The sequence below is a fragment of the Hakea prostrata genome, chromosome 2 (assembly GCF_041222555.1).
Source record: "Hakea prostrata isolate BN-2017 chromosome 2, UWA_Hpros_2, whole genome shotgun sequence".
In the NCBI taxonomy this organism is placed as follows: domain Eukaryota; kingdom Viridiplantae; phylum Streptophyta; class Magnoliopsida; order Proteales; family Proteaceae; genus Hakea; species Hakea prostrata.
The window spans coordinates 68445379-68471717 of record NC_142601.1 but is presented as its reverse complement, the minus strand read 5'-3'; the positions used below and the strand labels follow the sequence as shown (position 1 = coordinate 68471717).

At 36.8% G+C, this 26339-nt stretch overlaps 3 protein-coding genes across 4 annotated transcripts; 2 read left to right on the top strand and 1 right to left on the bottom strand.

The window, feature by feature from the left end:
• Positions 1 to 1446: 1446 nt before the first annotated feature.
• Positions 1447 to 2924, top strand: LOC149025999 (gibberellin 2-beta-dioxygenase 1-like). Its single transcript, XM_089143610.1, has 3 exons — positions 1447 to 1829; positions 1917 to 2262; positions 2646 to 2924. Exons 1-3 carry the CDS (start codon positions 1447 to 1449, stop codon positions 2922 to 2924), a joined length of 1008 nt encoding a protein of 335 aa, XP_088999736.1.
• A 5367-nt stretch (positions 2925 to 8291) lies between these two features.
• Positions 8292 to 20301, top strand: LOC149025998 (uncharacterized). Of its 2 annotated transcripts, none has more exons than XM_089146222.1 (12): positions 8292 to 8591; positions 8988 to 9158; positions 9281 to 9339; positions 11723 to 11788; positions 11913 to 12020; positions 12647 to 12713; positions 14199 to 14283; positions 14574 to 14734; positions 15374 to 15475; positions 16286 to 16451; positions 18051 to 18107; positions 19564 to 20301. In XM_089146222.1, the coding sequence occupies exons 1-12, from the start codon at positions 8553 to 8555 to the stop codon at positions 19695 to 19697; spliced, it is 1215 nt and encodes a 404-aa protein (XP_089002348.1). In that variant the 5' UTR covers positions 8292 to 8552; the 3' UTR covers positions 19698 to 20301. The 2 variants fall into 2 exon arrangements, with proteins under 2 accessions (XP_089002348.1, XP_089002347.1); XM_089146221.1 differs by having other exon boundaries at positions 8979 to 9158; positions 19564 to 20299.
• Positions 20302 to 20791: 490 nt separating this feature from the next.
• Positions 20792 to 25828, bottom strand: LOC149025997 (uncharacterized). The gene is made up of 5 exons (XM_089146223.1): positions 25512 to 25828; positions 22786 to 22920; positions 21892 to 22131; positions 21670 to 21729; positions 20792 to 21499 (listed from the first exon to the last, which is right to left on the bottom strand). The coding sequence occupies exons 1-5, from the start codon at positions 25620 to 25622 to the stop codon at positions 21395 to 21397; spliced, it is 651 nt and encodes a 216-aa protein (XP_089002349.1). The 5' UTR covers positions 25623 to 25828; the 3' UTR covers positions 20792 to 21394.
• Positions 25829 to 26339: the final 511 nt, after the last annotated feature.

Here is a 26339-nt window from a genome sequence, read left to right as displayed (position 1 = left end):
CAAGTAGCCTGTTTTATTATCTGTTGTCATTTCAAATATTTTTGCTCTTTAAGGTTTGTCCCTTTGATCAGAATATAAACCCTTGTGATATATACTAAATCATATCTACCATAAAGTTTTGTCTTCTAAAATTGTTTTTATAATATAATGGTTTAGTTGAGCATGATTGACCTTGACGCTTGGGCGCTTGGCATGTATTGGTAGGTGATTAAACTTTTAATTAAGTTGTACGGATGGTTCCCCTGGTGAAGTTGAGGCGTTTTATTCCATCTGAAGTCTTTAATCACTGGTGCTTTGTACTTCGGGTATCACATCTATAGGAGACTTCTCTCTCAACCCACTTGAAAAGAAATCTCTGATATGAAAGCTCCAAACTTGGGTGGCTAAAATTGTCTTCATGAGAAACATCTCTTCTTGCACAAAAAAAGAAGAGAAACATCTCTTCTAAGTTCTAAGTTCTACTTTCACAATCAAAAGTTTTATACTGTGCTTTAAGATAATCAATATCTTTTTAAATATGAAGATGGGTTTCCTTAATTATCATCAATAAAGAGTCTTAACTCATTGTGATCTTATGGTCATCGATTTGAACTGAAAATTACTCTCCTTATGAAGTATGGTAAAGTTACTTGAGAGAGAGTGGAAATATAACTAAACCCAGGATTCAGATTTAGATTAATGTATATATTACGATATTATTAGGTATATCTTGCATTTTTTTTGTAGTTTACCTATTGTAATCTTCTTATCTAGGTAGATTTTTTTATCGTAAACTTCTATTATAAGTATTTTCTCTTCAGAATAAATCTCTCGTTTATTTGTAATATTTTGTTCTAAGTAGGTTTTTTTTATGGGTAAAGCTTATCTCACATTCATGCATTTATACGTTTCTGTTTCCCGAATTAAACATATTAATATTCAAACCATTCTAAACTTAACAGTATAGCTGGTAGAATCTTCCACATTTGATAAAAGCTTCAGCTATAGGGTACCCAGAATCTTCCACATTCGATAAAAGCTTTAGCTATAGGTTACCCAAAAAAGACAAAACAGAAAGAAAGATAAAAGCTTTAGCTATAAATAGGATATCTCATCTCTCCAAGGGCACCCGCTCTCTTGCTCTCTTAGGCCATAGCTCTTATGGCATGTATAGAAAATTCCCCATTTCAAGAATGCTTTGTTTTTTCAGTTTCACATGTCTTTATTTCTTTTACTTTTTTTTTTTCACTTTGAAGGCGAGGAAATCTCGGTTTTGTATCTCAGCATATGATGAATTTCCAAACAAGACCTCAGAGAAAGCCAGATGGTTAGTCTATAAAGCTTCAAACACCTCCTTCCATGCATTCCCACCTCTTCCTACTTGTCCATTTGAACTTCACTTCCTCACAACTTCTTGTCCATCCGAACTCTGCAACTCAAATCTTCTCCTCCTCCTCCTCTACACCCATGGTGATCTGCTCAAAACCTGCATTAGATGACTGCAAACCCACCACCTTTGACTCTGGAATTCCTGTTATTGACATCTCAAAACCAAATGCAGGGACCCTTGTTGTCAAGGCTTGTGAAGAATTTGGGTTCTTCAAGGTGATCAACCATGGTGTCCCAATGGAATTCATCTCCAAATTGGAATCTGAGGCTATGAAGTTTTTCTCGTTGCCAAAACCTGAGAAAGAGAAAAATGGTCTTGCTAGTCCACTTGGGTACGGAATTAGGAGAATTGGGCCAAACGGAGATATTGGTTGGATTGAATATATCCTCTTGAGGAGCAATCCAGAATTCGTCTCTCAACAATCTCTTTCCATTTTTGGAGAAAGCCCAGAGAAGTTCCGGTAAGAAAAAACAGACTCAAAAACTTATGGTTTGCAGCATTTTCCTTCCATTTGTAATGTATTTTCATGGTGGGAATTCCGTTGCAGCTCTTCTGTGAATGCTTATATTTCAGCAGTGAAGACGATGGCTTGTGAAATTCTTGAAGTAATGGCTGATGGGTTGGGGATTGAACAAAGGAATGTGTTCAGCAAGCTTATGACGAAGGAAGAAAGTGACTGTTTGTTCAGGATTAACCACTACCCACCATGCCCAGATGTTCCAACTGATTCTCAGGATATAATTGGATTTGGAGAACACACAGACCCACAGATGATCTCAGTTCTACACTCAAACAACACTTCAGGCTTCGAAATTCATCTCCAGGATGGAACTTGGGTCCCTGTTCCACCTGACCAAAACTCCTTTTTCATCAATGTTGGTGATCTCCTGCAGGTACTGAGACTCTAATGCTAAAAGTGTAGTTTCTTTCTGTATCATTTTTTCCAATGCTGAAACTGATTTAGTCCATAAATTTTGAGGAATTCAAATTCTTTTCCTTTCATTAGAAAGTGGGCGTGGGGTTCAAAGGAGACAATAGCCCACTAGCTCCATTAATTCAATTTGTAAGCTTGATTGATGGCTTCCCTTCAATGTTTATTTTATTATAATTTTTTAATGGGTCTTGCTTAATGGTATTTGGAACATCTTTAATGGTTTGTTTTGTAATGGTTTTTTGAAACTTATTTAATGGGATATTTGTTTTCCTACTTACACTTTTCAATATGAACTAAAACTGTCACCTTCTCTTTCTTCTCTTTTTTGTTGTGATCATGCAGGTTATGACTAATGGGAGATTTAAGAGTGTGAGGCATAGGGTTTTGGCAAATGGCTCCAAGGCCAGACTCTCAATGATCTTCTTGGGAGGGCCATGCTCTGATCAGAAGATGACTCCATTACCATTCCTCATAAAAGAAGGCGAAGAGAGCTTGTACAAAGAGTTCACTTGGCATGAATATAAGGAGTTAGCTTACAAGTTAAGGTTGGCTGATAAGAGGCTTCAACACTTTGAAAAATTGAAGACACCAATCGCAAATGGACTTAATTTGGACGACTAAGTAATCCTGATTGGTCAAAGTAGGTTGGACAAGTTGACCAAATTATATATTAATAAATAAATAGATAAATAGTATGTATGGATCAGCCGATCAGGGTTTGTGATAAAGATATGGTTTTTCTTTTGTTAAACGTCTTTCAACAGTTGAATAATCATTTCCATATTCAAGAGGGAATGCTATATGTTTGGTAATATCTCTTTTGATCAGGATAAAATATTCCATTGAAATGACTAATCCCATGCATATTGTATGCACATCTTCTATACTGAACTATACTGAATTATATGATGAGACCGATAAGTTAATTCGAGACTTCGTTATTAATCTCTTGTCCTAAAAAAAATAATCTTTCGCAATGAAATTGGTTGATTAGGACAAATATAGTATCCTTTAGGCACCGTACATGCACCTTTGGATGCATACGGTTCAAAAAAAAATTGAAAAAAAAATCAACATGTCGATACTAGCCCTCTTATTTTTTTCATAGCAGGTTTTTTAACTCCTAATGAAAATGATTTTTCTTCATTTTTCAAGAAAGATAAGTTTTGGCGGAGCCCCAAGTATTCTTTGAGCAGAGCATTAACTTGCTCAGTTTGGCCGTCTATCTGAGGGTGCATGTGTTAGGGGAAGTCCAACTTTGAACCCAACCATTTTCAAATCTCCTTCCAAAATTGACTTGTGAAGCGGCAATCCCAATTGCTCGTGATGTTTTGACCTACCTTCCCTTTGCTTTCAATCTGTCTTGTGCCACTCTAGCATGCACTCAAGCCATTCTTTGAACTTACTTAATAGGGGCAACCTTCACTCTTCATAAGTCAGTCTACACTCAAACCTTCAGGTTCTTATTGGAGAAAATGTTTTGAATTTGCTAACCACTACTTTAGCGTAGAAACATGAAATATATCATGCACGCTAGCTAATGAAGGATGATCTAGTGAATGGTTAATACCATTTTGACTAAACCATCTTCGAAGTATATATATACCATCTTCAACAAAATACCGTCTAAAATTATTTCCCCGCCAAGTTTCCACAAACTTACATCTCTATCTCTCTATACCGTCAAAAAAAAAAATCTCTCTATACCGTCAAACTAGGTAGGTTGGTCAAGCCACATAAGCTTTTTCCAAACAATCTTAATCTTTTTTTTTTTTTGGGTAATAGATTATTTTATTAGAAGGAAAAGCCACGAGTACAACCTAGTTGCATTACATCAAATAACAAAAACCAACTTAAATGAAGAGGAGGAATCTAGGTGTATAGAAAGGCATCCTGAGTTGAAGCACCCTAGCTCCTTAGTTAGAGCATCAGCCACCATATTTGCTTTCCTATGTACATGTGAGAAGGAGACAAACTAAAAAGCCTATGACATACCTTGGATATCAGAGATGATCTTTACTTTATCACTTTATAGTATTATAGACTCTTAACTTCTCCCACTTAGGTCATCATACAATCTATTATGATCTTTACTTATATTCGAATAAAAGTTCTCTGGGCCCAAATATATGAGATTTCAATAGATTTTAAGAACTGATACTGAGAGGGTGGGAGATGCGATCACAAAGTTAAAATAAATATTTTTTCACATAGAACTGGATGTGACCAGGAAAGTACTTTAGAAATATGGTCATTCATTCTAAATGCATAAATTTTTCATAAGATGGTTAAAGGAAATATCCCAAGTGGAAAATTTTGTGTTAAATATATTTTCTTCTTTATGGCGAAGAAATAAAGGCTAAGCTCATCGTATGGATTTATATGTGAGAGAACATATGAGTATGCATGAGAGTGAAAAGGTTTACAAAACCTTAAGAGGTGTAGGAGAGGAAGTCATCTCTAAATTTTTTTTCTCAGTTAAAGAAGTTCATTTCTTAAACTTCGTAAAGTACAGATGTTATTGTTGAGCCAAAACCCATACAATATTACTAGTACTAGTACTTTGGTCTCATACTGACCTATTTTAACTCAATATCTTTCAAGAATCACTATTTAAATATTCATATTTGGAGAAACTTTTAGTAAACTATTATATTTCTTTTGATTTTATTTTCTAATGATAAAAATGATGTCTCAATCTAACAAGTACATCATTTTTAAAATCTACCTAGTTACCACAATATATAATACAAGGTATCTGTACGATCCAGGGGAAATACTGATGAATTATAAGAATCTCTTATTTAACAGCGATTATTACACAAGAAAGTGTTATCCTTTTTTTCTTTTCTTTTTGATAAAGGTTATCTTTATTAGGGGGTTTACATCTTAAGAGAAGGGATAAAATATCAATGCGGGACATACATAACAGATGTGAGAAAACTCAAAAAGCATCCCAGCCTGTTGGCATGAAGAACTTTTTTGAGAATTTATTATGTGCATATTGATTTTTAAAATCAAACTTTGAAACTTTTTCACATTAAAAATTAATAAAATATATATAATCCTTCAAAAGACTATATTAAAGTTAATGTTTTATGGGAGAAAATGGAAGGAAGAGAATATATAAGTTATGTACCATGGAAGATAAATAACTATTTTTTTAAATTTATTTAATCTATATGTGTTAGTGTTACCCTTTCTCTTTCCATTCCTTCTTTTTCCTTCATCATATAATCTCTTAATTAAACTATTAAGCCTTTATTAACATGGCCAAGTCGAGCTTTTGGCAATATCACCTAAGAGATTGAGTCAACATTATGTCAAAGTGCATGTCAACTGATGAAAACCCTATTTCTTAACAATTATCATTGACCCCTCAATGAAGAATAGCATATTTAGAAGATTATAACAAAAGTCTACCCTTTTTCATCTTTAATATGGATGGAAATTAAATTTTATACAAGTAGGCTATTATTTATCTTCTGCTGTCATTTCAACTATTTTTCTTCTTCAAGGTTTGTCTCTTTGATGAGAATATAAATCCTTATGATATATACTAAATCATATCTACCATAAACTTTTGTCTTTAAAATTATTTTTATAATATAATGGTTTAGTTGAACATGATTCACCTCTATGCTTGGCATGTATTGGTAAGTGTTTGAACTTTTATTAGTACGGATGATTCTCCTGAAGTTGAGGCCTTTTATTCCATTTGAAGTCTTTAGTCACTGGATGCTTTGTACTCTGGATATCACACGAATAGGGATCTCTCTCTTTCTCTTACAACCCACTAGCTTGAAAAGAAATCTGTGTGAGAAGTGAGATAAAAGCTTCAAACTTGGGTGGTTAAAATTGTCTTCATGAGAAACTTTACAATTAAAAACTTCATTGGAATTGAATGTGCTTTAAGATAATTAATATCCTTGTAAGTATGAAAAATGGGTTTTCTTAATTTTTATCCTGGACAAACAGTCTTAACTGATTGTGATCTTATAATCATGGGTTTGAGCCCACTTGAAACAGTCACCTTTAGAAGTGTAATGAAGCTATTTTAGAGAGAGAAAGAGAGTCTAAGCCCCAGATTCAGATCAGAGTTGAGTAGTTAGAATCTTTCCATTCTGCATTCAATCACTATTGAAAAGTTACCTCATGAATCCAAAAATCTCTGCAGATAACTTGGTCATTTGATAATGTAGCTAACCTAGGGGATTTTCATTAACTGGGTTCCTCGATCTCCCTTATTTCTTGCCAACCTTTCTCAGACTTGATATGATAATAACCACCTGATGGTGCATTGTGTAAAGGATAAGTCTTACTCTCTTAGGCGATAGCTCTTATGGATAGAGCTAGCATTCCCATTTCAAGAATTGTTTCAGTTTCACACATCTTCCAGTCTTCCAGAACCACTCAACTTCAATGCTTTTCAACCACCTTTGCTCTTATAAGAAGCTTACTGCTTATAGGTTTAGTGAACATGCTTGATTTTGTTTCACATTGTTGTCATCTACATCAAAAGGCTATATCTGTTAGAGTTAGTGTTTGATACGCTACCATGTTTGATGCTATTGGGCATTGTCTACATCAAGAGAATATCTGCTTGGGTTCTACTTTCTAATTTACGATGATGATCAGTGACTCATTCACACCATTTAACTTAGCATTTTGATATATCCAAATCAAAAACACTAAGAAAATTTTGTGATAGAGGTTATCTTCTCCCAATCAACTAACTTAATTAGATTCATTGGATTTTCACTTTGGAGTTTGGCAACTCAAATCGCAACTCAAGCAACCCTTTCCAATAAGTTCTCGTCAATTTACAAAGAAAGAAACCATTGATGAAACTTAGTTTAGAAACTCAAAATCAGCTTCCAAGTTGTAATTTAAAAAAGAGGTTTCGTTTCTCAATATCTCATTTGATAAGCCCAAACACTCCATATTTGTAGTGTGGACCCTCGATGGGCTTTAACTTTGGGCCTCGTTTACTCTCAAAATGAAAACATTAGTCTAAATAGAGAATTATGGCCCAGCCCGGCCAATATCTCGATAGGCGGTTAGGTTTCATTTTCTCAATATCTCCTTGAATAAGCCCAAAGCTCTTTAACGTAGTATGGGCTCTTTATGGGCTTTAACCCAGGGCCTAGTTCACTAGAAAATGAAAACTTGTCCAAATTAATTATGAGCCCAGCCCAATCGAAAATAAATAACTATTAAAAGTTTTTTTTTTTTTCTTTTTTTGTTTGTGGAGAAAATAATATAATATATATAATTATTAAAAGTTTAAATCATAAAAAATGGCAATCCTGAGTCCTGAGTCCTGAGTAGGGGATAACCGAAATCCGCTTCCGAGGATGCGGATATGGTATACCCCTTTCTTACCGATTGTTATCCGTCCGATTAAATTACTTATTTAGATTTATTTTTCTTATTTTTATAAATTTTGTAAGTGTGATATGTGACTATTTTTCTAGATTGTCTACCAAAATCACTATTAAAGTTGTTAAATTCTTAAATTTGAAACCTAGCCCTTATAAATAAAATGGTAAAAATGTAAATAAGTAGTTGAAAACTTTTTATATAATTAATATATGTGGAAGCCCACCGGCCCTGAAGGGATTCAAACTCTGTCCTCCTATGTGGAAGCGTTGGGCTTTGCCAACTGAGCCACCCCTCGAGGTTTATTATCCGAATATGTTTTTTTTTTTAAGCCCCAGGCCCTGAAGGGATTCAAACTCTGCCTTCCTATGTGGAAGCGTTGGGCTTTGCCAAATGAGCCACACCTCGGGGTTTATTAACCGAATATGTTTTTTTTTTTGGTACAAAGGCGCTTTTTATTATCTGAATATGTTAGAATATAATAGAATATAATAGAATGCGAATATGGTATTACCACTATCCCATCGGAATCTAGTTCGTTTACACCCATAATCCTGAGCCGGTAATTAATTATTGTTAAACGTTGACAGCTCGATACAACCAAGCCCTCGTTGTTTTTCCGTGGGGCGTAAAGTAAATTTGATGTTCATAACTCGTTGAGGATCTCAATTCTCAACTGAAAGCGATCTGTTTTTTTGTAAAGCAGCAGCTGCGCTTTCCAAATTCGAATGATTACAGTGTAAAGAAGCAGAGAGTGACGGAATCTCCGACTATCTTGCGCTTGCTCTGCCAGGGAGAGAGGGAAAGAGAGTCTCACACACGTCTCTTTCTGTCTTTCCCTGAATCAGAGATTTACTGTCAACAGCAATGGCGGACGAGCCTTCCCATACTCGCTGGTCGTTCAAGGTAATTGAGTCTTCTTTGTCGATTCGTTTCAGCTGCTATCTTAGTGATCTCAGTGGTTTCATTTCTGAGTCTTACAGATATTTTTTCTTCGTTGTCTTGGTCTGGATCTTTTGCTTCGGTGCTTGTACAAAGATTCTGTGTCTCAATAATGTGTCTCAAGGTTTACTTAGTAGATTATAGTTTTATCTCTCCATCATGCGTTTTTTAGCCGCTTCATTGTGCGTTAGTGTCTCCATTATGATTCATTTCTTTCTGTAAGGACTTCTGTTTGTGTCTGCTAATAGATTTAACTGCATGCGTGGATCTGGTAATCAGCATAAATGTGAATCCACAAAAAAGAAGTAAAAAAAATTGATCGTAAAAGCTGTTTTCTTGATGTACCGTTAGGATTTCCAGACATTTTATGATGCGAAATTTGGGGGTAAAAAAGAGCCTGAGCAGAAAGATGCTTCCTTGCGTGATCAGAATGGGGATACCGATGGAGGTTTCTCCAATGGTTCAATTAATGGGAATGGAAACGCACGAAATACAACTGATATGGCGATTTACGAGCAGTTTCGGAATCAGGTTGGTAGTGTATGACACAATATGGAGACAATAATTTATTTTTCTTCCATCGTCATTTTAACGTTTTAATGCTTTTTCTCTCCTCTCTCTTAATTTTTTTTCTCTGTACTTTTACGTTTCAGGAGAGAAACAACAAGCCACAGCTTAATGGAGTTTCTTCTGACAGATCTAATGAACCACCGTATGTTAAAGCAGATCATCCTAAATGATTCCTTTGAATACTTGCTGGATTAATTTCGATGCTTTGCCATCTTAATCCTAATGTGAAACATACTATAGGAACTGCACTTATTATGTTCAATTGCTGTGCACATTATGTGTTATGTATCATGAAATTGTGTGAAATGGCCAGAGGTAAACTTTCTCTGGAACATAGATATAACAAATATCCAACTTTGTACTTTTTTGCCTTCATCCTTTCATGATTGTAAGGTACTGCTTAGGGTGTCGCAAGAAAATCTGTTAAAATCTGTTAGGGAGTATGTGATTGTCGCCTTATTGATGTTACTAAATGCCATGGCCCTTATTTATGCCAAATATCATTTGATTATTTAAGTAAGTCAAAATTACTTGAGTAAATCAACTATCATTTATTTACTTAAGGTACAAGTCATAAATAACATATTACCCATATTTGATAGGAATAGCAGATTGTCATGGCATCTAGATGATAAGGCATCCAAGGGAGGGAAGAAAATCAAGGCAAGACCTGCAAGTGTAGAACCACCAGAGTGCCTAGACACCTAGGCGATGCGTTGATAACTATGATGAATGTTTAACAAATAGAATCCTAAAGGATAAGAGGTCAACCTTGCAATGTAAGAACAACAATGGATTTTTGTGGTAGGTGAAATATTCATCTTTCTATGGTCGGATTTTCTGTCAAGTCTGAAAATTCCATAAATCTTAATATGGTAAAACTTTGCAAAGAACCAAAAGTGGTACAATATTCATTTGTTTGATACTTAAAAGAATATTTTCGTTTAGAATGATTTTGAGAGTTTTCACTGTTAAATAAGATATGATTGGAACACAACATTTTCAATGTAAATCAGATTTAAAAACAATCTTAGACTTGTCGGGGACTTGGTTTTCTCCTTAACCTAATTCAAAAGATCACATGAAAATACAAAATAATTTGACTAGTCAAACTTCTTAGAAAACAAGAACATTTCTTTAAATCAAGAGCAGTTTTAAGTACTTAAAAATTAGAACAAAATATATAAAAATATATATATACATTTATATATATATATATATATATATACTATATATGTATTTTTTTTTTTTTTTTTTTTTTATACTGAGTATACATTGTTCAATGATCGGTTCTTGGAACTACTGTCTGTTTTTGTTGTTTCAAATTTCCACTAGCTTGTTGCTTCAGTTCTGATGTAGTTTAGCAGAGATTGTTGATTGTACATCTTGTAAGGGGAGAGAAACTCTTCTACACTGTCCATGCTCAGGTTCATGCTTGAATGAGAGAAATTAATGGAAACATGGAAATTTGGAGGCCTTGCAGATTTGATATCTTAGGAGGGGGGGGGGGGGCTACAATGATCTGAGTCTTCTTAGAGGTATCAGCATGGAAATTGGGGAGAAAGCCTGGTGTTGTGGCTTTCTTTTGTCCTATCTTAATGTATTAAGTAATGTTAGAAACAGAGGAAATAAATAAAACACTTGTTCTCCTTGGTCACGTAAGCACTTAGACACCACTACCATGGATCATCTTACCACCTTTACAACTATGTTATCTTTACATGACTTGCTGCCAACACTTTGTGTTATAAGATGGAACCAACCATTTGTTATCCAGTATATGCCCATCATAATTCATGCTTCCCTATGATTGTGGCCCAGAGATATTTGATAAAGTAGCAGAGTAATACATTGGATGAGTCATGGGTACCATTAGCAAAATTAATTATATTTGCATCAATAATCATCAGTAAAGCAATTTGAACTTGACTTGGCACAGTCTGACTTGCTTCAGTTTTTCAACTTTTTCCTTTTTGGTCACTATATATGAGGATTTAATAGAATGCTTGAATCCAATCCATCAAATTAACAAGAGAACTATTTTCACTACTAACTTGACTAAACCATAGATACAAAGAAAAAGTTGTTGCAAAATAATGATATCCTCTTGAGTATATGCTTAACGAAGTACCACATGTTAACAACATCTTGCATTCAACATGTTTCCTTTTGATCTTTTGAATATTTATGATTTATGGTTGGTGGGCCCACTGCTTAAACCAATGGTAAAAGGTTCCGGCTGCCAGAACAATGCCGGGGTTCAAGTCTTGAGGTTCCAACTACAAAGTCCCACCTCCCAGGACCCTGCATAGGCAAGACCAGCACTGGGTAATGTCTGTTTATCATTTGAGGATACACTGTCAAATTGATGAGGATTAATCTTGCCATAAAAGTTATGTGACATACTTCTCCCAGCTATATCATGTGATGATACCGTTCTTTTGATATTATTTTTATGCTCAAAAACTGGAGGAATATTTCTGCTCTTCAAGCAAGTTGCTGAACTCTCTATATCATTTTTGCAGGCAAAAACCGCTGTTTCCGCCTTTAGAATCTGCAGAAATGCGTGCATTAGCAGAAAGTTTATGTAGGTAATTGAAAATATCACGTACTGGACTTTATGCCTCAACCAATACTTATCATACTTGTTTTACTAGCTACATCTCCACAAATTTATTACATTATGTTGTCTCTATTCTTTTGCATCATCAACAGAGATATTATTTGTGGGAGTCCAGATGTAAAGTGGGAAAGTATCAAGGGGTTGGAAAATGCCAAAAAACTTCTTAAGGAAGCAGTCGTCATGCCAATAAAGTATCCCAAGTAAGCACTAGATTAAAGAAAACAAGTGAAAACATGCTTTATTTTTTAGTTTTACTATGTTTTCTTTTGAAAACTTCTTCAAACAAGAATTTTAGGTTAAAGTGCTTTTGTGTATTTAAACCATTGAAGTGTTGAGATATATTTGGCTTGGTGTACTGTTATCTGTAATTTCCTCTCCTTTCTTCTTTTGCAACGAGAATATACTTATGTCCTGGACAATCTGTAGCCTTAGTTTTGAATTTCCTTTTTTGAACCATAACTGATACAAAATCTGGTGCTTAAGACTGTCAAGCTTTATTATATTTGGCAAGGTTAATGGCATGGATTTCTTGATATGGGGTCGTATGCCTGCTGGAGGACTGAACGTTTTGGAGATACATATTTGAGGGTTAGGGAAAGGTTTAGTGTTTTCATGGATTTAGTGAAGCAGAGTACATTTTCCTTCTCTTAATTGTCTGCTTTTTCAAGACCGTTTCTTTTTGTTGACTTGAGTAAATTGTAAATTTAGTTGATTTCTCTTCCATTTCTGTTTCCTTTTTCAGTTTAATCATTTTTTCTGTGAATGCTTAAGGTCATAAACTTGAAGCCTTCAGTTATGAACCAAAACTCTCTTGTATGTTGTCTAGGTACTTTACTGGTCTTCTTTCGCCATGGAAAGGTATTCTACTTTTTGGCCCTCCAGGAACAGGGAAGGTCTGTCCACGTTTTTTATTGTCATTGGTTGATGTTTTGAAATTTCAGTTATATGGAAACATTATCCTTTATCTTCTGTGGTTTGTACTAGCTCTTGTTTATCCTTATAAGAATGGTTCTGAAATAATTGTATTGAAGCTAAAAAAATGATGGGGTAAGGTTTAATGAAGATAATTGTTGACCTGTTGGTTTCAGTTATTCCCTGGTCCTTGATGAGTATTCCTAGTTCCAGGATCTGTGAATAGACTTGGAGAAGAACCCTGTAAAATGATCAGAAATACCACACCATCCAACATAGGAAAACAAATGTCAACCATTAAGCCGTTTCATTCTGTACCAATGATGGAGAGGAAGTTTCATGGAATTCTTGCATATTGTATTTGTTATTCATATTAGTATGTTCTCATCCACTTGTCTTTATATAGTAACTTTGTGAACAGAGAAGAGGAAGAAGAACCCAGGAAAAAAGAAGAAAAAAAAAAGATATTCAAGTTTGGAGCAAAATTTAGAGAAACTCTTTTGCCTGTACTTATTTATATTTATTGCTTTTCTATTAGTTTTGCTCCCACTATAGCACTTGTAAATTGTAATGATAAAGTTATCTAATAGCATATTTAAAATCTGAGGGTGGCCTTTGTGCAACAGTGAAGGTTGCTCCATTGTGACCCAGTGGTCATGGGTTTGAGCCTGGAAACACATGTTGGAGCCTGGTTCCCTGGGTATGCCTTATTATGTTTAACATCAGGCTGTATACTGTTAAGGCCTTGCGGGAAGGACACATGGAGGGAAGAGATTGGGCAGAATTACCATAACTGACTCATAGTGGGGTAAATGTGAGGAAAGGAGGGCGGTAGGAGCAGCAATTTTGCTGTAGGGGGTGACTGGCACCATTTTAACCAGGTTATCTTACTTATTTACTTGTCTTGTAATACTTCTTGTATTCGTAATTGATCATTTCTTTTGTTGATCAGTGGGTTCTTATCAGATGCTACTGCTAAAATCTCCTGAATCCTATCTTTCCTAGAGTATAATCTATTGGCACTTCTGTATCAACATAATACAGTTCCAATATTCCTATATGCTGATATTGTAAATGGAGACCAATGAAGTTCGTAAGAACTCCAATTAGTATTATGGGAAGAATGAAAGAAACAATAATAACTTATTCATAAACAAGATTCTGAACCTCCAATCTCCCAATCTGCACCCAAAAAAATAAATAAATAATAAATAAATAACTCTTCGATGCTGTAATTCACTCTAATCGAGATTTCCCTGTTTCAGCTCTCCTACTAGTGAGGTTTTAAGCTCCAGATTTGGTTAAAACATCATTCAGTGCATAAATTCTAAAAAAGTTCTGCTTTTTTAACCTAGAAAATGATATTTCAAATTTCATCATAAATAGCTGGATCTTTCTTCGTCATTTATGTTGTGTTACTTGATCGGATTTCTAATCAGAACTTAATTGCAACTTCTAAATTGCAGACGATGCTTGCCAAAGCTGTTGCGACTGAGTGTGGGACCACTTTTTTCAACATTTCGGCATCTTCTGTGGTTAGCAAATGGCGTGGTATGGCAAGATTCTGTTAAATTCATTTATGTTAATTTGATCTATTTGACATTCAGTACATATTTCTTTTAACCAATTTTTTGCTCCACTCCTCTAGATTGAGATTTAGTTGTTACTAATTCTTTTCTTTTAATTATTCCCAGCTGAAAATTCCCATTAAATACAAGTTGCGTACCTGATAAGAAAATTTCAACTTATCAAAATATTTTGAGCAAAAGAACTGATTGACCAGAAACCTATTGATTTTAACTTTTGAAGTGTGATGTTTTTTTATTTTTGTGTCATTACAGGTGACTCAGAGAAGTTGGTGAAAGTTTTATTTGAACTTGCTAGGCACCATGCACCATCAACCATATTTCTGGATGAAATTGATGCTATCATTAGTCAACGCGGTGAAGGAAACAGTGAACATGAAGCAAGTCGACGTTTGAAAACTGAGCTATTAATACAGGTGATTTTCTTTATATGTATTGGCATACTGTCAACTTTACATGGGTCATGTCAGAAATATATTTCATTGGTTTGAGAAGTATTCGCTCTCAGTCCAGATATTTAACAGGAATCATTCTCACTGAAACCTAAAGGGGGATGCTATTGACTTATTGAACTTCAGTTCTCTCTTCCCACCCTCTTTTTTTTTTTTTTTTTTTGGGGGGGGGGGGGTTTACCTTTCTGACTGACTCCTAGTTCTTTGGAAATGTTTGTCGAGGCTGAAGAGAAACTTGAAGTCACCAAGCATCTTTTCTTAATGTATACAATCCTACAAAGACCATGAGTAGTTGCCTTTGTTGGATGGTGCTCTTGCTGGTCGGATTTAAACATAAAATCTGGAATAGTCAAGTACTTAATTTCTGCAATGCACCTTGCAACTGGATTTTTTGTTTTTTAATGCAAAATAACAGCAATTACTCTGCTATTTTTTTTTTTAATTTGTGAAGGATCACTTACTATTTGAAAAATCACTGCTTATTTGTATCTGTTTTTCACTTGGGTAAATGATGGCACCTTTTTTTCACTATTTAACTTTTTATTGATAGGGCTAAAGGTAGGTTCTACATTATTTGCCAAAATTGATCATGTTGGAGTGCAGATGGATGGTTTAACACGGACAGATGAACTTGTTTTTGTTTTGGCTGCAACAAATCTTCCTTGGGAACTTGATGCAGCTATGCTTCGGCGCCTTGAGAAAAGGGTATTGTGCGAACTCAGAAACTCTTAATACCATAATGTAGTGAAAGCATGTACTATCAAGTTGCACAATATTTCGGAGCATATTTTACTGTTCCTGTAGCAATTCAATGAGAATTTCATCATCCGTAGAAAGAATATGAAAATTATCTAAACTAGTCATTTTGCAGCATGGGAATAATGGGCTATGAATATGAAAATAATTTGGCCATGATTCAGTTTCTACTGTCAAGGTTTTAGGAAAAAGATTATTTATGTCATTAAAAAGTTAAGAGTAACAAGAATAAGAAAAAAACTGTGGACCTTCATTCTGTATACATTCTTCTGTTTTGAGCATAGGCACTTATTTTGGGGGTTTGTGAAGGTAGCTTTACTGTGGCTACCATTTGGTCAACAAAGCTGTTACGTTGTCAATTTTGGGGCTAAAACTGTGATATGGCAGATATAAGGCCCATCATTGGTGACTCTCGTTGGGATCAAGTGTGCTTCCCAAGGTACATTGATTGAGAGCCAGATTAGGACAGGCCCAACATACGTGTGTTGATCAACACCAATGTCTGAGTTGATCACAGGCTAAATATGAACTGCAGGTCAATATGGAAATTAGTGAACATTGTTATGTTTTTTTTTTTTCTTTTTTTTTTTTTTTGGGGGGGGTATAGGGAAGAAATATCTGATTGGTGAAGGGCATGATCAATTTCCTAATGAGATGTATTTTTGATATTGATGCAAGCATCTCTCTCTCTTGGGTGTGCATGCACATGCTTATGTTGTCATTCTTGCTGTTACTGAATTTGGTTAGTTTATAAATTAGATCCTTGTTCCTCTTCCGGAGCCAGAAGCAAGAAAAGCAATGTTTGAGGAACTCTTGCCATCTGTACCTGATGAAGAGGAAATTCCATATGATGTGCTGGTGGAAAGGACAGAAGGTTATTCAGGTTCAGATATCCGACTAGTCTGCAAAGAGGCTGCCATGCAGCCTGATAAAACCCTAATAATATTTCCCAAAAATTCATACAAGAATGCAAAATAACAAGATAACACGGTTTCTATGGTGCCGCCCCCCCCCTCCGTGGTGTCCCACACTCTCTAACATTCCTCCCCTCTCCCTCCTTGTCCCTCCTTTTCCCTCTTTCCTCTTTTTATTTCAATACCCTACTTCCCTCTTCCCTGCCTCTCTCCTGGGTCCTCCTCCGCCCCTCGTCCCTTGTCCTCGGTGTGTTGTTGGTTTGTCGTGTGTGGTGCCCTTCTTAGTATCATCTCCTCCCGGTGTCCCCCTTGCCTCGCTTGGGCTTTTTTTTTTTTTTTTTTTGGCCTACAACAATTAATCCCATCCCCCGCATCTCGGGCTCGTGCGCTGTTGGAGCGATGGTTTTCCTTGTCGCTGCGCCCCCGTTGCCGCCTCCCTTTCTTTCGTTCGGAGGTTGGGTGTTGCTGGTTTGGTCCGGTCGGTTTTGGTTCGGGTTGGTTTGGGTTTGGTTTGTTGCTTTTGGTTGGCATGGGTGTTGGTGCACGATTTGGGCCGGCCCTTTTGTTTGGGTGGGTGGGGTCCTTTTACCCAAGGGTGGAGATGGGTTGGGTATTTGGTTAATATCGATGGGCTGGGTATATGGGTCCAGATTGGGCTCTGATGGATGGGCTGGGGTTGGTTGTTGGGCCCGGTGGGTCTTTTATGGGTAGTGTCTAGGCGGCCTGGGTTAAGGTTGGGCTGGGATTGGGCTTGGGTGGTTGGGGTTGGGTGTGTAGGTTGGGCCCAGGGGTTTCTTTGGGACCGCGGCCCATCTTTTGGGTTCGTTTGGGCCCTATGAGTGAGACAATCGTATCTGATGTGGCCCAATTGGGAGCTGTGGCTCTTAAGGAGTGAACCAACCCATAAACCATTATGGTGTGACCAACCAACCCCAAACCTTAAATCTCCATCTTCGTCTTCCTCTCCTCGACCTCTCGCCCCACTTGCGGTTTCCGCGTGGCCTTTGGCGTCTTTCGATCCCCGCTTTCTTGCCCGGTGATCGGCGCATCTTCCCTCATTGCGGATTAATCCGGTGGTTTCACAACTTTCTCTCTTCTCTTCTTCTCTCTTCTCCTTGGCTTGCCCCCGCGCTCGTTTGTCTCTTTCGCGATTTCATTCGGCGCCTTTCCATCGGTGTGCTTGGTCTCCCATCTTGACCATGCTCCCTCTTTTCCGGTTGTTTTCCGTCACACACACTTTGTCCTGGTCTCACCACTCATCTGGCGCTTCCCATCCACTCCGCGCCTTGCGTTCCCATCGTGCTCGCCTCCTGCTCGGGCTTTCCGCCTTTCCCTCTTTGGTGTTGCCGGTTGCTCGCTTCTTTACCACTCTCGCTTTTCCTCCCGGAGTAAGCCATTCACCTCCCTGGTCGTTCGTGCCAATTGATAACCCTAATTTTTCCCTTCATCAAGTGCGTCGTCCTGGTTTCTTGGTGCCCCCCCCCTCCGGGGTGTCCCACACTCTCATCTTCCTCCCCTCTCCCTCCTTGTCCCTCCTTTTATCCCTCTTTCCCTCTTTTTTTTCATCCCTACTTCCCTCATTCCCTGGCCTCTCTCCTGGGTCCTCACGCCCCTAAGGCGGTTGATGGTACTTCTGGAAGAAAAGCAAAAAGTGGTCCCTGAGGAAGGTAAGTAAGCTACTTGATTTATTTTTCATAGAAAGATATTCTTACACTCATATTAATACCAATGAGTTTGCCATGTTTATTCCTACTACCACAAATTATTGCAGATTTTTTCAAGAATGTTTCCTTCCAGCTTCTGCAATTCCCTTTTCACCTTCAGGTCCAAAAGCCATATATTGCTGTTACTTCCAATGAATATTTCCTATCTTGACATTGCCTTCTAATGCTTTGTCACTTGGAGCAATAAACTATAAAGCAAATAAAAATCCTTGGTCACTTGAATAAGCAACACACATCTGAGCACTGAATATGATTTTCGAACTGAAAGTTTCTCCTGAGAATGTTAAAGGAACAAAAATATTGGAATAATGTTCTTTGTCCATTACTGTCATCTCTACTTTATGCCAGCTGAAAATTCCCATTCAATACCATGTATGTTACTATATATATAGTCAAATATTTTTTGACCTCAGATGCATCCTGGAACTTTTACTAGAAAACAAATTCCATGTGCCTTCTGTCTGGATCTAGTACTTAATGACATGTGTTTTACTATTGAAATATATAAATTACCTCTCAACAGTGTGAAATAGATTGTACATGGAAGCATGCATTTCTGGTTTCGTTGAGCATTATAGATTTCTTCTGACAGATTGAACAGGAATATTCTTTTTTTTTTTTAATGTACTTATTGAGGTTATATTTTTTATTTTAAATTTTCTGCCAGCGGGAGTCCCCCTCTTAAATAGGAATGAATTTTTTTCATTTTTCATATAAGCTCTTATATTCTTGAATCTCGAAGATATTCCAAACCAGCTTCAGGGCAAGGCAATTAGGTTATATCACCTGAAGAAACTTAGGTTCTTTTTGGTATCAATTATCATTCTTTATTATGAGGATTTTTTCATTATTTTAAGTTGTTTGGCATCTATTATCAGTTTTATTTTTATTTAAAATAATAGAAAAACTTTCAAAATTCATAATGAATTTTTTGTCTATTATTTCATTCTCTTCATTTATGCACAAGTTTACCTAAAATATTATGGTTAAGATGAGGGTAAGATAGTTAGTACACATTTTTTTTATAAAAACCATATTTTTTTTTCTCTTTGATCACTTGCTTGCCATTATTTACTAACAGTTTTTTATTTTGATACCAAACTTATTTTTCATTTCATAATTTATTTTTGACAAAATTCACCAAATCATTTTTCATTCTTGACCAATAATGAATTCTTGTGCTTATTTCTTTTAAATAGGCACAATAGAAAATGAGAATTGATACCAAAAAGAGCCTTATATTGGGTCATTTTCTGCAATGATTGGAACTGTAGGACAACGTCATGCTTTTGCCTTGGCAGTTTAGCATGCTTCATGAAGTTGATCAGTTTTTTTTTCCTTTGTATTCTCACTCAGCTAATTATATTGAAGTCTGACTTTCCCATATACAAAAATGCAGAGTTGCCGAGGGTTGGTCCCATCAGACATGAAGATATTGAGATTGCCTTGAGAAACACTCGCCCATCTGCTCATCTTAGTGCACATCGCTACCAGAAGTTCAATGATGATTATGGAAGCCAAATTCTTCAGTGATGACGTCTCAAAAATAAAGCATGAAAATAGGTGCGTTTGCAAATTATTTTTTTGAGATCGCACTTTGAGGATTGGTCCAGAATCATGCAATTGTCCACAAAGTCCTACATTCCGTTGGGCAAAAGGGTGTTGGCAGAAGTGGCCATTGTGCTACGCCTTCTATGCATTGTTGGATAAGTTTATCTTTACAATTTTTTTTGTGTTCTCTCTAGATTTTTCATGGCACCGTTGCCACTTTAGGGAGTTGCCCTGTTGAAGATCATAATAGGAATTTGCATCTTATTAATCTTGGAAAATTAGGCCAAGTCGAAACTCGTATAAAAGTGATGTACTTTATATTTTATATTTATGACAAATCTTGTAGTTTTTGTATGATACAAGATTTTTCTTTTTTGAATCTGAGGTTCATCTCATCAACAGTTTTTACACACTTGGACTACTCCCTCAAGAATAGTTTCTGTATATAATTTAAATACATTACCAGGGATAATTGAATGTTGACCTCTCATTTATGGTTATGGTCAAGAGGTCAACTCTTTAGTGGTAGAATTTTCAATTAGATGGAGATGTGCTACAAGCAGTAGAGGATTTTTATTAAAATTTTTTTTTTTTTTTAACTTTTTGTAATCAAAAGCAATAGACGAGTTGGAAAAATATGGACAAAATTATAAATCTTCAACAAATGTCTTCCAGTTTCCTACACTTATTGGTGTAATATTTTCGTTCTCTCCAGGTCTTCGGTTTTTTCTGTCGCTTCCTGTGCAGAAGTCATGAAACCATCAATTTAGGCTTTCATCTGCAGTGGCTTCTGGAGAATTGAAAACTACGGTATTCCCAACTTCCCCAACCTCATTTGGGAAATTCCCTTCTCATAAAAGACATGTGTTTGGCTCTTCTTGCCCTCTGCCTCCTTTTTTTCGATTGCCGGCGCCGCCAAAATATCCTTTTATTATTGGTTGTTCCATCCAAGTCTCTCTTGTTGCGTTTTTTGCCCTGTGCTAGAATACCCTTACTACTACTTGTTTGCCTTATTGCTTATTATTTTCTTCTCCAAAATCATTTGGACCCAAACCTTTCCATCGAATCCTAGCATGGGCGTTGCTTGCCGTTTGAGTTGGAGTGCATTGGCTCACCTCTTCGAAGACTCCTCTACAGCTAACCCTGCAAGAAATATCTTTTGGCACATATTTCTCGCACTTCAAAATGGATTGAAATCTCCGCAAATGATCCTCTAAATCCAAGTTTCTTGAACAAATTTGAAAAGCAAGACTATATTTTAACATCATTTTTGAAACGGGACAGCAGCAGAACGCAATTTACCTAGCATTGGTAGCACATAAGTTACTCTTCAGATCTGTAGGACAAATCCCAGCTTAATCAAATTTTCCGACTTGCTCTTTCCCTGTTGGAGGAAGAGCACACTCAACCAGCTAAAGCGAATTAATGTGTGACCACAACCGCAAAAAAAATATACATATTTCCTTTTATCTTAAACATGTCATGTTCTTCCACTACAAGAAAACCACTTGATCATTGTCGAAGCTCATTTTCCTCTTCTAAAATAACTGAGAGACAATGGTTCTAAAACAGGATCATCTACTATCAGACAGAAGCAAGGAGCGCCAAGCAAACCAAACGAGAGCAAAACACAAGATTTTGGACAATCGTCACATTTCTCAGCAGCAATACGCAAAAGCTCAAGGGAAACCTTTCATAGGATCAGCGGTTTTTCCAGATCTTGCATCTGTCCAAGCTTTTGCGATGGTACGTTTCATGTCTTCATCCCCTTCCTCATACATGTTCTGCAATAAGACAAGATATGAATTACATTGAACAAGTTTCTTTTTCCCATTGTAAGTAAATTAAACTGTAAAACCATCAGCCATGCAAAACAAGAAATAATATCCAACAAAATGTAAATATGCAATTAATAATATCCAAACAAATGTAAATATGCAATTTGAATACCTACCTTCATCAAATCCATTATTCCAGCCATCGGATCACGCTCTTTGTCCAAATTCGGCTTCAGCTACAGCAAAGGGATACAAAATATAATTATTCACATGGATCCAAAGCATTGAAACAGAGGAGACTGATAGCACGACAAGCAACGCTATCAAGCAACGAAAGGAAAGTTGGAAGGACTAAAGCATTTATCATCTCAAGACCACTTGGTGCATCTTCCACTTACCTTATCCTCCTTGTATTTCAAATCTAGCCAGTTCCCTTTTGAAGCTTTAACCAATGTAATTATGACCTTGTTCGGCTTGGCGACCACCTTTGACTTCTCAGGAACTATTTCCTTGTTCAGTTTCGGAATGGCACATCGGTAATTCTTCCCTTGGACATCATGGAATTTTATATCAAAAGACATTGGCTTAAAGGAACTCTCCAGCTTCTCTTCATTCACTCCTTCCAAAAACACATAAATCTGAAATGGATGGCAAAAATTCGAATCAAGGACACAAACAACCATAAACATGATGACAAAACAATGTTCCAGAGAGCTTCCATTTAAAAGATGTAGGGTCACGAGAGTAAGAAAATAGGTTGTTCTCCCACCCTTTCCTCTAGTGAGTTATAATAACTAACTTACTAACAACAAAGAAAGTTGATTTAACCCATGCAATGTAGTCCCAACCATGTTTCCAGATCCACCCAATTATTGATGATTCTCCTAGTCACCCGATTATTTAGAGATCTTCTACCTATCGACCAAGCTAATAAGCAAACAAATTCTCAGCATTCAGATGCATATGCTACCTAAACCTAGCAAAATAGAGAAGTCATCATGTAGAAAGCAAATGGTAAACCTGAATTATAGGATATTCATAGTGTCTAAAAACTGCCCAAGTCAGGAAGATCAAGTGTGGCTTTCCAACAAAAAAAGCCAACTTGACAAGAACCGCACTATCTTCTATTAACTAATAATGGAGCAAAACTATGTCCCTCTCAACCCAACAACCAAAAAAAAAAATAATTACCTGAATGCCAACTTCTCCAAAAAAATATAATCTTGGCTGGTATTTTTGTTTAAGAAAGTAATTGTGCCTACTTTCAATGGAGAGAGATTCACAAGTCATACCTTGATTTTGTCAATGTCTTGATCCCAGCTGAATGATTCCAGAGTAGCATAGTTTACTGCAGGGCTTGCAGGCACCTTAGCTGAGCCTGGAATTGGAGTATGTGAAGTAGCTTTGGAAGATGCATCATTTGAGGACTGCAAAGAGTGACAAAATCAAGAACATTTGATTCAGCATCAGTATATTAGAACATATGCCATATCCAAATCACCGATATCAACTGACACACCTAGAAGGCAGGGAAAACATATAAATATGTTACTATAATTGCTTCGCCAACACTCAATGCCCAACTACAAACCAATTCCCCACACCAACCCTAAACAACAAGAGTGCACCCCAAAAAAAACAGAAGTAGAAGGCAACACACTGGTAAAATGTCAGTATAAGGCTCTTGCACATCCAAAACACCAACAATGATGTAACACCACATTCACAAAGCAATAGGGGGTGGGGGGAAGAAATCAAGAGAAAAAGGGGCTACACAATATAGTGCCAGCAAATTGAGAAAATGCTTTAGAACATCCACAAGCAGCAAGGTGAAGACACCAAATATGGTGTTGGCAGCACAGTATAAATGATCCACAAAACATTTGCATAACGAAAACCTAAATGTCCAAAACCACCATCAATGACACTTCCGTACACTTAAAGCCTCCCCCCCCCCAACCCAAAAAAGAAGAAAAAAATCAATGACAAAAATATAAACAAGGAGAATCAACAGACAGAAATAGTTAATCTCCGACCAATTAACATTTTCCATGCGCTAGTACATGACTACAAAGCTGAAAACCACCAGTCATTGATGAATATCAATTGAGATTTTATCACAAGTGGAAACCTCTATATCAATTTGAGAAGCTGAGCTTTTTTGGATAGACAGAGACCTAGGGTATTATCAGGAGACCCCATACAACCATTGTTGCCAGCCTTCCCCCACAAACAAACACACAGGAAAAGGGGGACATTAGCACATGCCCCAAAACTTCAGATGTTTACTAATATTGTAACTGTCATTCATCGTCATAAACTGGAAAGAAGAGACCCATTCATCCCATGAGATGCTTCAATAAAAAATACAAAAACCTTACTATTTCACTACTTTTTATTCTATTTTTGGGTAGAAAGGAGCCTCTTCCACTACCTGGTAACGTACACTCAGTGGTCAAAACCCCAGGCAAAGGATTTAGAATCTTTGTCCATAACAGACAACCTATTTGTCACACTGGACAAGTGGTTGCAAGGATAACACTCTTATTGTTCTTTGTGCATTATCTCTGCCTTCTGTCAGTCCTAAAATACTAAACTGGACCCAGTTGATACTGAGACTCCACCTTTTTTTTTTTTTTCTTCTTCCCCCCCCCCCTTTTTTTTTTTTTTTGTGTGGGGGGGGGGGGGGGTGCTCTTCGCTCTGGCGGTGGTTGGTATCAATGTTCATTTTCTAATTGTGGTGATCCTATTATCAGAGGAAATAAATTTAGATTTGTCAAATGATTTCCTAGACTTCTGTTTCATCTTAACATTACCATGGAGCAAGTTGATATTCAAATTATTGTGTTGGTTGATACTGACGTTCATTTTCATATTGTAAATACTACTTTTTATACATATACTGACGTTCATTTTCATATTGTTACTCTTTTTATGTTAAATGAAAATGGTAGCTATATTTCTCAACTCTATTCCTACTCTTCCGCTGTTTGTTCTCCTGGGCGCCTTGTTGTCTCTTTGCCTGTGGTTTTTTTTTCGCTCCTTTTTCCTGTCTGCGGTTCTGGTTGGGGCCTTCCTCTCGGTGTTCCTTCTTTCTCCCCTCGTTTGGGTCATTCATCAACTCCTTCCTGAAATTCCAGCAGCCTCTAAGTAAAAATACCCACTCATACTAGGATATTGTTTCCAGTTTCCAGGTTAACAGAGTTTCCCAAAGAAAAAGAGGGATAAAATTTTGAAATCATCCACGGTCTTACCTCAAGTTTTTTCTCTTCCTCTAAAACAAAAACATATATTCCCTCACTGACTAGATTTTTTACTTCAATACGATCATGATTGTACATCGTTCAAAAGGCGTAGTTTAAAAAACTTCTACGCAAACTCTGATACAGTCAGATCAGGACCATAAGAACCAGTACTTGAGAAGCTAGCAATGCTTTTGACATATAGCATTTTTACAGCATTTCATTGACATTTGAAATTAGAAAACATTATTCATTACAAGCAGTATTCGAAAACAAATAGTTAAAAAGATCCATCTGCCCCTAACAAAAACTAATCACTGTAAGTCTGTAATCATGAAACAGGTAGTAAAGAATAAATAATATAGCAGAACAACCTAAAGAATAAATAATATAGCAGAACAACCTTACTCCTCGAAATTCCAATTATATTCAAGCATAATAAGAATTTCCTGGCTCGAGTTTACATTATGTAGATTTCTCTATGGTTTGCGTATGTATAGTAGGTGAGTCATAAATCAGAATAACGTGTTTCTTCAGTCAGAGCAAACTCTAACTGGTGCAACATGCCTAACACCTAAAATCCAATTCCACACCTCATCAACCAAAGCCTCTGCAATCTCATGAGAGGAAAGGGCAATGTCTTTTCTTTGACCTTAACCAACATCGAAACCTCAGCAATGATAGTTTCAACTACAATAATACTGTGGAGAAAAACATAGAGTGCGAGCGAAAATAAGAAGGAAAAGAGCAGAAGCGAAAAGAGGAATGCCGGATACCTTCTCCAAGTTACGAATCTCAGAGGAAAGAAGAGAAAGAGTCCGAGGCCTCTTGGCAATGCTTTGGAGATGGCGAAGTTCCTCTAAATCTAGCGCAACTTCGTCCGACATTTTGGAATTGCTTCTGCTCTTTGGTGAGACGATTTGAAACCTGAGAAACAACGAGGGAAACCTTGAAATGAAGTTTCACAGTAAAATGTATGTATTAGAATCAACGGAGATTGTCGGAGTTTATATTTTTAGGGTTATGAGATGAGGAGAAGGTTCTAGAGGGTGACGAAAGAACGAACCCAAATGTTCCAGAATTATGTAAAACGGCCACTCCTGACTGTCCCCAGTATTTCACAAGGCCGAAGCAAACTCAAAATCCAAATCCACGTCTTACCAAAAAAAAATTCCAAATCCACGCTTGCATCAATTTTGCTCGTTCTTTTTGGTTCGTTGACACCGGCCGGATCGGATCCCGTGGGTGGGCTTTTCTTGCCCAGGTAGGTTTAGGGTTGATATTATGAGGTCCAAAGTAGGTCCAGTTCAGATTTGGTTGGAGGCCCAGGCCCAGGTCCAGGTTCAGTTGTAAAGGGCTGCAGCACTTGGTCAGTTGGTCTTGGGACAAGCTAGAAATTGAACATGTTGCAGCCGATACCAAGAACTTTTTTTTTTTTTAGTTAACAAAGGGCTTTAGTAGTTGTGGTGCGCACAAGCTGGCCGGATAAACCTCATTCCAAAAAAAACAAAATGATTTTATTAAGCCGGGGGATAGGGATATCAATATGTCTTAGCGAGAATCGAACCCACGACCTCTTCACAGAGGTGATTTCAACCACTAGA